General features: G+C 39.8%; 1 protein-coding gene across 1 annotated transcript in view; it reads left to right on the forward strand.

Moving 5' to 3' along the window:
* Positions 1-12,303, forward strand: part of LOC127449423 (contactin-4-like) — a 167,969-nt gene that overhangs the window by 125,077 nt on the left and 30,589 nt on the right. The window contains exons 8-11 of the mRNA XM_051712834.1: positions 4,586-4,770; positions 5,325-5,467; positions 5,872-6,001; positions 6,630-6,780. Of these exons, the coding sequence (XP_051568794.1) occupies positions 4,586-4,770; positions 5,325-5,467; positions 5,872-6,001; positions 6,630-6,780 (609 nt within the window). The remainder of the gene's footprint in view (positions 1-4,585; positions 4,771-5,324; positions 5,468-5,871; positions 6,002-6,629; positions 6,781-12,303) is intronic.

Consider the following 12,303-nt stretch of genomic DNA (forward strand, 5'->3'; position numbering starts at 1 on the left):
CGCTCAGTTTGATGCATATGAGACCGCTTCAGCACTGGCTTGCACAGACTCGATTCCCGAGATTGGCATGGCACCATGGCGTATGCCATGTGCTCGTCACGCTGGTCTGCCACCATCTGTTCAGCCCTTGGACCAACCTGGCATTTCTATGGGCAGGGGTTCCCCTAGAGCAGGTCTCCAGGTGCGTCGTGGTTACGACGGACGCCTCTAAGCAGGGCAGTGGTAGCTCAGTGGAGGGCAGTGGTAGCTCAGTGGTTAAGGCTCTGGGTTACTGATCAGAAGGTCGGGGGTTCAAGCCCCAGCACCACCAAGATGCCACTGTTGGGCCCTTGAGCAAGGCTCTTGACCCCAGCCTAGCTGGGATATGTGAAAAAGAAGAATTTCACTGTATATGTGCAAATGTATAATGTGTGATAAATAAAGAAAATTAATTATTAATTATTATTAAGCATGGCTGGGGCAACGGGCGTGCAGCTGGTCCGCGACTGTGTTGGCACATCAACTGCCTCGAGTTGCTGGCAGTGTTGCTCGCCCTGCAAAAGCTATTGCTGTTGATCCAGGGCAAGCACATATTGGTTCGGACGGACAACACGGCAATGGTAGCCGAGGCAGGGTACGCGTTCGTTGCATGTCGCAACTCGCCCGCCATCTCCTCCTCTGGAGTCATCAGCGACTCAAAGTCATTGCGAGCCACTCACATCCCGGGCAACCTCAACAGCACAGCGGACACCCTGTCATGGCAGGTCATGCTCAGGGGAGAGTGGGACTCCACCCTCAGGTGGTCCAGCTGATCTGGAGTCGATTCAGTCAAGCGCAGGTGGACCTGTTCGCTTCCCGGGAATCCTCCCACTGCCCGCTCTGGTATTCCCTGATCGGGGCTCCCCTCGGCACATATGCACTGCCACGCAGCTGGCCCCTGGGGCTACGCAAGTATGCGTTCCCCCCAGTGAGTCTACTTGCACAGATGTTGTGCAAGGTCAGGGAGAAGAAGGAACAGTTTGTCCTAGTAGCGCCCTACTGGCCTACCCAGACCTGGATCTCGGACCTCACGTTCCTCGTGACATCCCCCCCCTGGTGAATTCCCCTGAGGAAGAACCTTCTTTCTCAAGGACGGGGCACCATCTGGCACCCGCGACCAGACCTCTGGAATCTCCACATCTGGCCCTTGGATGGCGGTGGTAGACACGATCACTCAGGCCAGGGCTCCCTCTACGAGGCACCTGTATGCCTTGAAGTGACGTCTGTTCGCTAAGTGGTGTTCTTCCTGACCCCCAGAGATGCGCAGTTGGATCAGTGCTTTCCTTCCTGCAGGAGAAGCTGCAGGGGCACATTGTCCCCCTCCACATTGAAGGTGTGTGTAGCTGCTATATCGGCACATCACGATGCAGTAGATGGTAAGTATTTAGGGAAGCACAGCTTGATCATTAGGTTCCTGATCAAATCCCCCTAGATTGCATCTTATCCCCTCGTGGGACCTCTCCGTGGTCCTTCAGGGCTTACGGGGAGCTCCATTTGAGCCCCTAGAGTCAGCTGAGCTAAAGGCACTCTCTTTGAAGACTGCCCTCCTGACGGCGCTTACCTCCAACAAGAGGGTTGGGGACATGCAGGCGTTCTCTGTCAGTGAAACGTGCCTGGAGTTCAGTCCGGGTTACTCTCATGTGATCCTGAGACCCCGATCAGGCTATGTGCCCAAGGTTCCCAAGACCCCGTTTAGGGATCAGGTGGTGAACCTGCAAGTGAAGCTGCCCTGGGAGGAGGCAGACCCGGCCTTATCATTTCTGTGTCCGATGTGTGCTTTGCGCATCTATCTGGATCGCACGCAGAGCTCTAAGACACTCTGAGCAGCTCTTTGTCTGCTTTGGCGGACAGCGGAAAGGGAGCACTGTCTCCAAACAGAGGATCGCCCACTGGGTCATTGATGCCATTGCTATGGCATATCACGCCCAGGATGTGCTGCCCCCCTTGGGGCTACGATCCCACTCTACTAGGAGTGTGGTGGCCTCCTGTCACCGTGTTTGTAGAACTCTTCCCCTCTCAGGTAGGACCCACCATGGGACGTCTCCACATGAGATGCCTCCGACAAGACTCGGTAAGACCATGTGATGTATTTCCACTCAAATGTTCCTTTAGAGGGACACCCCCGACGAACGGACCCTATATGGACCCCATTTGAATGATTTTGTTCCTTTTGGGGAGAAAAAAGAGAGAAGAGGTCGCAGCTGGGTCAGCCGGTCCCTAATTTTGGGCAGTCGACTTGTCCCCGAGGTGCAGGAGACTGTTTGATGCATGTAATTGCATTGGGGGAGGTTACGTGATGGCCGGGTGCGCTGGCTACAAGGCACGCAGAGGTCTGCCCGTCTCACACTGCCAGTCCACGTAACACAGTTCAGTTAGTCGTGGCGTTTTGTATATGGACCCCTAGTGTCACTACATCGACACAACGTTGAGTGAGTGACAGAAAGGGAACATCTCAGTTACTGTCATAACCTCCGTTCCCTGATGGAGGGAACAAGACATTGTGTCCCTCCTGCCACAACACTGAACTACCCGCTGAAATGGCCGGGATCTTGTCTCGGCTCCTCAGCACAAAACCTGAATGAGTGGTTGCAAGCCAGCTCCTTTTAAACCCGTATGTCCGGGGGAGTGGCATGCAAATTCCACTCGCCAATTCCCATTGGCCTTTTCTCAAAGATCAGAGGTGTTTGGGGCTCCCAATGGCGACCCCTAGTGTCACTACATTGACACAATGTCTCGTTCTCTCCATCAGGGAACGGAGGTTACGACAGTAACCTAGATGATTCATCTCAAGCACAACTGTTAACACTCAGCACCATAAAATATCAAACAGTCATGACATTTTAAATATTCATGAATGAAACAATTTACTTACATCTGGTCCAAGTGTATTTAACTGTCCCATCCTTCAATAACAGTTCCTTTGCAAAACTTGAATCATATCATGACTGTTTCACAAGCAATCCATGATGATATGAGATGAAAAAAATGCACACACATACTCTAGTACAAAGCGATGAAACTATACGCACACATATATCATCCTGCATCCCGCACGTCACCAAAACGTATCAAAATGGTCAATGTCTAAGACACCCAACTAGTACACATTTGAATACACCAACAACTAAAAATAGCGCAGATGGGCACGAAAATGCTTTTGTGCTCAAAACCACGAGGCAAAGCAGCTGAATGATACTGAATGAGGTCTTCTTTTCGGAGTTGTAACTTGACACCACGTCTTTTAAAAGTGGCACGAGATTAATGACAGTGGTGTGTAGCACACAAAATTAATTCCAAATAGTCCAGATGGGTCCCCTTTGGTGTTCAAAAATTGGGAATAGTTAGGCCACACTAGGCCTGTTTGTCCTGCGCTCTCTCTCTCTCTCTCTCTCTCTCTCTCTCTCACTCTCTCTCTCTCTCTAAGCACCAGTGGATGTGTGAGCAGTGAGCACCATGGCGATGACGCGTGTAAATGCAAATGAGCAATGTCTCATGATGTCACAAACACAGATTTCAAAATGAGACGTTTCAGCTGGGTGGTAACTATAAATGCTCTTTTTAGACCAGGGAGGAAGTTTTGAGTTCTGAAACTAACAGTATGTTTTTATAGTACAGTTACCACTTATATGTCTAAATATTAAGGAAAATTTTATTCTCCATTTCATGACCCCTTTAAAAGAATATACGAGGTTCAATACATGTTAAGCTCAATCGACAGCATTTGTGGCCAAATGTTGATTACCCAAAAATAAAAAAAAATTTTTTAATTTTTTTAAGGCAAAAATCAAGGTTACACTGAGGCACTTACAATGGAAGTGAATGGGGAAAATTTGGGGGGGGGGGTTTAAAGGCAGAAATGCGGTGCTCATAATTTTATAATATAATTTGAAATAATTCTTCTATTAAAACTTGTGTATTATTTGAGTCGCAAAGCTGGTCATGATTTATTTATGGTGAAGTGTTTCCTGCCTGTCCTTACTAACTTTGTAACCATGAAATATTGATGGTGCCTTGTGGGTTTTTAACATACCCTAAATACTACCACACCACTAACTTCAACCGCTTTGGTGGGGGGAAATAAAGGTTCAGGCTCCGCAACACACACATGTTAACTTTAAAAAGGAGTGACGGTTGAATGTAAAATGAGAAAGTTACAATTTAGAGATTGTTTTATCATGTCAAGTGTATATGATGCTGAGTAAATGTAGCCGATTCTACCTTAATTAAACTGATTTGGATTTTATAACTTTTAGAATTTTATGTTCATGCATTAACATGAATGAGAAGATGTCAACGGTATGAAAACCTTCTGTTTTAAAACCGAGGTATACCATACAACCGTGAAATCGAACATCCCTAACCACCAACCAAGTAATTGGTTGATTAGAATGTTCTTCGAGCCCCTAAACCTAATCCTAAAATTTTTTTACATTGGAATGTTGTTCCAGGTCCATCAAAGATGTTCAGTCCAGGAAAATGTGTAGAACATTTGCTGGATCATATTAAACCTACATAGATTTCTGTACAGTTCGATTCTAATATGACTTCTTTGCTTAATTTTTCTCAGTCCAGTGCCTACTATCTCCTGGAAGAGGGCAGATGGAAGCCCTTTCCCTGGAAAGATGAAGATAAATCATTCCAATGGGGTCCTGGAGATCCCATATTTCCGTCCAGAGGATGCTGGGCTTTATGAGTGTGTGGCTGAAAACTCCAAAGGACGTAGTGTTGCAAAAGGACGTCTTGAATTTCAAAGTAATGCCAAATTATTGATGTTGGGCATTAATTTAAAAATACAGACTGTGTGATATAATGTCTATTTTCAATATGCAAAATTTCAGTTACTGTATGTTCAGCAGTATTTGTGTACAGCTTATTTTTTGCAATGTTAAAAGATTTTTTTGATCTAACACGTTCATGCAGCATTTTGTTGGCCGTCACCTTTACCGCAGTAGAATCAATAAGAGAAATGTAAATTTTTAATGAGTCAGATAACAGATCACACTGCAAACATGTGGTAATTAATAAATAAGGAAATAATGGATTTTATTGTCAATCTGCAAGGCAAGACTAATTAGAATGGTAACAAAAGTTGTTTAGTCTGCACATGAAACCCATAATACAGGCACAGCAAGCAAGCAGGCTCTATATAACACAGGATAATCTAGAATTAATGTGTACCTAGTAGCCTCATTTTTTGGTGGTTTATGTAACACAATGCTTACATTATTGTTGCAATGCATTGCAAGTGAGAAAGCGAGAGAGACCATACAATTTTTCTTTCTATTAGTATGTTGCTGTTTTCACAGATGTCGAACACCTGCAGTGGTCGCAGACTCTGTTTGATGCAAACATGGCTATTGAGGCTGATCTTCAATGGGAGTGTAAAGCTAATGGCAAACCTCAACCTGTTTACAGATGGCTTAAGAATGGACAGCCGTTGGTCTCCGAGGTGATGAGACAAATTTAGAATAAAGTCCCACAGGATTATCATAATTTATTAATGAAATACTGAGACAATATAATAAAATGGAGTACAAATGTAGATTTTTGCTAGAGTTGTAAAGTTTCTTCTATGAAGAAAAAACAAAAACAAAAACAAAAAAACAGTAATCTCTCATGTCTACTCTAGAGTTTTAGAAGAGACCTCAACAATGTTATTTCGATAATATAAAAAAAAAAAAAAGAATAGAAGGGCCAAAGGAAATTATCAGAAAGTGTCCCACTTTACCTGTATTCATAATTATACCTAATCATTAAAATATCAACTCTTGTTGTTTTATTCACAATTCTAACTGGTGAAAACTGAAGTGTAATCTCTAGTTGAGATGTCCTGACAGTTTGGTTTATGCTCAGGACAGAATTCGTGTTGATGGTGGCAGGTTAACCATCTCCAACATAAACCTGATAGACTCTGGCATGTATCAGTGTTTGGCAGAGAATGAGAATGGAGTCATATATGCCAGCGCAGAGCTCAAAGTTGTAGGTAAGTACCTTTCCATGTCATCAGTGATCATCAAGACACAATATTAAAGTGGTCATATCAAGAGAAATCAAATTTTACTTAATCTATTTTAATTAAAGAGTTCAGTGTACAATAAAATGTATTTCATTCCAATTAAAAAAAACAAACAAAAACAAAAAAAAAAAAATAATATATATATATATATATATATATATATATATATATATATATATATATATATATATATATATATATATACAAACTAAACTGAAAAACAGCTCATTCTAAAGATCTGAAACTTCCTGATGTCATCTACATGAATACACATTTAATTGGCCTCCAAAACAGACTGCTCAGAAACTCACCCACCAAGTAAAATGTGGTCCACCAAAAGTTGTGCTGTTCCCGACTATGTGTAGCACCTGCAACTCTGCATATAATTCTAAAACATCTAAATATTAGAAACATACCACTGATGTTTATTTTTAATAAGGATCCTGATCATTTCATTTAACTGAAAGGGTCAAAGAGAGTGTGGAAATTGGTGTTGGAAAAATGAAATAATGACTGTTTTAGGTTGCAAAAAAAACTTGACAAGGGAAAAAAAAAAAATATGAATCCCTTTGGGATAAAATGTCTCGTCCGTTAGCCTCTCCTCCAGACTTCTCCAAGAACCCATTGAGGAAGACCACGCTGATCCAGAGAGGCGGGGAGGCTATCATTGAATGCCGACCACACGCGTCCCCCAGAGCATCTTACTTTTGGAGGAAAGGCAACGAGTTTCTGAAAGACAGCAAGAGGTATGCGTCAGCAAACCAATCACTAATTAAAGGTGCAAAATGTGCTTCTTGCTCTCCTGCAGTCCCCAGGGCCTCAAGGTTTGTTTGCAATGCAGGAGCGCAGGTACTGTGGAGATGCTCCTTATAGGTACGTCACACAGCAGCAGAATACGGTTGTCAGTCCTAGTTTAGAGTGCTAAATAAGGTTCCGTTCACACACAGTTTGATTATAAACGAAAATGACATCCTCATTTTATAACCAAACTATTACTTTTAATTTTCAAGACTCAAACCCAAGATTTAAAAAAGTGTGTTTGTTTAACCTGTGCCATGCGAATGGAACCGCACTGTACAACTAGTTGTCCGTTATTCAGTCTTGTATGTTGCATTTTTTTTTTTCATGTAGGGCTCTGGTAACTCAAAGAGACCATGTTTGATATTTACTTTTGTTACTGTCACTATGATTATAGGCATTATCCATGGCTATTGCAAGAAAAGTGGCTTGACTTTGGTTATTTGTTGATACAGACAGTATTCAACTGCCCTTGTAAGCTGTTGAATGAACAGGACAATTTGAAAGTCATACCTTTTAGTAAAAATAGCTTGTGAATCCACACTCACACTAATCTGTTTTTGTTTTATTTTATTGAAAATTTCTCACAATTTTTTTCTTTTTTCTTTTTTTTTTCTTCAAAGTATGTGGTACTGTATAGCATTTTCAAAAGTCTTCATTTTCAGTGGAGGAAAATTACATTCGGTGCAGGAGACACGTAAATGTTGCAAAATCAATGCATTTTCAAATGAAAACGTATTATTGTGGACATGGCCTATGTGAGCATATGAAACTCTGATTTGTGCTATTTGTTGTCCCTTATTTCGTTAACGAATTTTCCGTATTTTTATTCTAACATAATTGCCTGTTTTCCTCTTTTTTTTTTTTTTTCTTTTTTTTTTTTCTCATACTGAGCACAAGTTCAGGAACAGATGTTGTGCATTCAAAACCAATAGCATCCTTCCTGATGGCACTTTTCACACAAGAGTGAGTGCCTAGTGGAACACTAATTAATATACCCCTGGTTCTACCACACTCCTGTGGGCTTTCTATGGGACAGAGTCATTCTAGCATGGCCATGTCAGAACAGGTGGCAGGAGGGAAGAGTGTATGATCTCCAGTAATGGATGGGGATGGAGCGATAACCAATGGGAGCTTGCTCTGTGCACTGTGGTCCATCTGGACCTGAGAGAGAACACACATGCCATGACTCACTGATGCTGCCTGGGGTCTCTGTGGAAAGATGTGATTATTGGATGAGGGAGAGATGGAGTGATGGAGAGGGGGAGTAGGGTAGAAGTTAGACTGAACAGACTTGCCGAGGGAAAGGAAGTGAGAACAGAGGTGCAAGACTGTGCATCTGATACTGTCTTTCAAGCAATGTTTGGAATTGCTTGCTACATACTGCATAAGTGGATTGCCTACTATTTTTATTTTTATTTTTTTATAAGGTAACAGTATCTGCAACAATACATATTTAATAAAATAGTATTTTAGATCATACCTGACTATGTTGCATAGTTAATTGCAAGTGGTGTCATATTATCATCTTGATTATTAACATGGTTACTTTGTATTTTTAATCAAATTTTGTATGAAAAATTAAAATTTTTGGCAGTCCACTCAAATAATGAGTAAAGAGATTAATATTGATATTACAATTGCTGCATTCCTCACACTGGAAATCAAGATGGAAGGTCAAATTGAGCACATTGCCTTGTGGGATACAATACTGGCTATTGGTTATTTCGGTTTGGAATGGAATACTATCATACTGCTTGCTGCATACTACAAAAGACTGTTTAGCCCACTTGTCTTAAAATGAATGAGAGAAATTAGAACAGCCAATATGGCGGATATAGAAAAGGAAGTCCCGCCTTATATGTAAAAGAGACAGTCATCTTTCATACAGACATTGCCTGTCAGTCAACTCGAGAATGTGTATTAGCTGGACCAGCCTTAAAAGCAGTGTTTTTGTTTTTGTGTGTGTGTGTGTGTGTGTGTGTGTGTGTGTGTGTGATCTGAGATATCTCAGACCAACCGGTTTAGAGATTTTGGTCTTTCTCCATTTAAGTAGATAGGAGCTGTACTTTTATGCTGGTTGTATCCATAGAAAACAGCTGCCCAGGAGCGTTCCAAAGATGGCCAGCGAGTGGACTGTCTTGCCTTGAAAAGGACTTTGAGGTTACATACTAGGGATGTGCCTGAGGCCAAATACTGTATTCAGAAAGGCACGAAAAGTGATTTCTAAACGAATAACGAATACATCCGAATAATAGAAAAAAAAATATTAGTTTGACTGAATATCCAATAAGCACAAGGATAAAACGACATTTTAAATAAACATGTCCAAAATTACAATAAATTTATGAGTCTGCGAAGCCAATATTACTTAAGTGTAAACCGTATGAATGAAAATGCACACTGTTTGATTTTAAATCGGATGGCCGTGATCTCAACTGTTTGCAGTCTCCATTTATTGTGCGTGTCTGGAGCTTGTTGAGAGCAACATTAACTAAGATACTACATCATATAAATTTTCCACTTCTTGAAATATCTATGTTAATGTATCACACGATTCAAATGTATCACACGATTCATGTTATGATTCCGATGTATCCATTTATAAACCAACTTGAGAGCAATGTTGAATTCCTGACCTGAAGTAATGATTTCACAGCGGAGATCGTCTATCCGTCTGTTTTTTGTCCACATCAGTGATTAGGTAATTATTTGATTGAGACTTTATTCCAAAAAAGTTAAAATGCTCCATAAAGGTTTAAATGCTCCATAGAGTGTACATCTATTCAGAATATTTCTGCTCATGTGATACAAAGAAACTAAAACATGCACATTCTTTTTTTTTCTTTAAACTGTTCTAAGTTTGATAATGTTAATTGTCCTTGAGCTCTGAAAAGACATTATATAAACGTAACTTTTACCTATTTATTATATTATTATTATTATTATTCTTTTCCTGCTATTCACTTCTTGAAAAACTAGAGAGGCTTACTCTTGCCATTTATTCTACTGCATTTTGCTAATTCTGCACATTTAATTTAACTAAATAATGATGTTCTCCACATTATGTTCAAATATGTGCACACAAATCAGCCTTGAGTGTTAGCAACTTTTTGTAGGCTATATTGATTTATTTTCATTCTTTAAATGTTTGTATTTGTATTTGAAATTTACTGCAAAATATGTGCTTGACATTTAACAATTGCTTTATCACCTCGTCCCTCCAGAATAATAATGTTATACATGCATACACATAAACAAAAATTCTTTTTCAGCAGATATAGTATCTGCTAATATATCTGCAGATTTTTATTTTTTATTTTTTTATGTGTGTGTGTGCTTGTATAACAATGTTATTCTGGAGAGACAAGGTGTCAAGCAATTGTTAAATTTCAAGTACATATTTTGCTGTGAATTTTAAATATAAATAATATAAAATATTATTTTTATTACAATTAGGCTATTACTATGAATAGGCATATGCAAGGCATATTTTATTTGTAGAAACTATAAATGCAATAGAGTAACATTTAAAAATGGGCGTTTCATTTAGTTTTGACGTACTTCTGATTTAAGCCCCGCCCACATCCGGTTCTGTCTGAAAACAGATACAGATCATTTTGCAATAGGAACAGAAACAGATACAGATAATGGCTTTGTTGCACACCTCTAATACATACTATACTGTATACTGCATACTTATTGTGTACTACTTTTATGGTGCTAATTGTTTTAGTTTGCTACTGTACATTGTTGTCACATGACCTCACTACCTTGAATGTTTAATTCAGCGAGTGGTGTGCAGTTATCATATAGGCCTTTATCACACTTCTGCATTCGCAGAGTGGATGCTTCACTTAGTAGCGTAAAACAATTTCTGCTGCAGTCTGTTTCAATGACAGTGCCCACAGCGCAGAATTATTATGGACTATTTTATGAACACTTCATTTCAAATACTTAATCTAAACAGACCTACCTCACCTTATAATCATTACTCAGGGATGATGAAGTAGAAAAAACTGTGTTTTTTTACATGTTGTTTTATGATTTTAAACAAGATGTATGTGAGCAGGGAACACTTCACAGAGTATAAGTACGTTTTTATTTTTATTTTTTATTATTATTATTATTAGAGGAATGCAAGAATATAATGCAAACAAGAGTACATTTACACATTAAAGAGCATTAGAACAAGACAGGTATACAGTTTGTCAAAAAAATAAAAAATATGATAACACTGGCAGCCAAAAGTTTGGAGTAATGTACAGATTTTGCTCTTATGGAAAGAAATTGGTACTTTTATTCATCAAAGTGGCATTCAACTGATCACACTGTATAGTCAGGACATTAATAACTTGAAAAATTACTATTACAATTTGAAAAAACTGTTCAGAACTTCTTAAACTACTTCAAAGATTTGATGAACTGGTGCTCATCAATAAATCCTCCATATGCAGCAATGACAGCTTTGCAGATCCTTGGCATTCTAGCTGTCAGTTTGTCCAGATACTCAGGTGACATTTCACCCCATGCTTCCTGTAGCACTTGCCATAGATGTGACTGTCTTGTCGGGCACTTCTCACACACCTTACAGTCTAGCTGATCCCACAAAAGCTCAATGGGGTTAAGATCCATAACACTCTTTTCCAGTTATCTGTTGTCCAGTGTCTGTGTTTCTTTGCACACTCTAATCTTTTCTTTTTGTTTTTCTGTTTCAAAAGTGGCTTTTTCTTTACAATTCTTCCCATAAGGCCAGCACCCCTGAGTCTTCTCTTTACTGTTGAACATGAAACTGGTGTTGAGTGGGTAGAATTCAATGAAGCTGTCAGCTGAGGACATGCGAGGTGTCTATTTCTCTTCTAGAGTCTCTGATGTACTTATCCTCTTGTTTAGTTGTACATCTGGGCCTTCCACATCTCTTTCTGTCCTTGTTAGAGCCAGTTATCCTTTGTCTTTGAAGACTGTAGTGTACACCTTTGTATGAAATCTTCAGTTTTTTGTCAATTTCAAGCATTGTATAGCCTTCATTCCTCAAAACAATGATTGACTGACGAGTTTTTTTTTTTTGCCATTTTTGACCTAATATTGACCTTAAGACATGCCAGTCTATTGCATACTGTGGCAACTCAAAAACAAACACAAAGACAATGTTAAGCTTCATTTAATGAACCAAATAGCTTTCAATTGTATCTGATATAATGGCAAGTGATTTGTTTAGTACCAAATTAGCAATTTAGCATGATTACTCAAGGATAAGGTGTTAATGGGGCCTGTCAAGATTTGATCAAATATGACTTTTTTCCAAATAGTGATGGTACTGTTTTTTACATCAGTAATGTGCTGACTATACTTTGTGATCAGTTGAATGCCATTTTGGTGAATTAAAGTACCAGTTTCCTTCTGAAACAGCAAAATCTGTACATTACCAGTGTATATTCTGAGTAAAGACTGTACAGAGTATTTGCGATGAT

The sequence above is a fragment of the Myxocyprinus asiaticus genome, chromosome 12 (assembly GCF_019703515.2).
Source record: "Myxocyprinus asiaticus isolate MX2 ecotype Aquarium Trade chromosome 12, UBuf_Myxa_2, whole genome shotgun sequence".
In the NCBI taxonomy this organism is placed as follows: Eukaryota; Metazoa; Chordata; class Actinopteri; order Cypriniformes; family Catostomidae; genus Myxocyprinus; species Myxocyprinus asiaticus.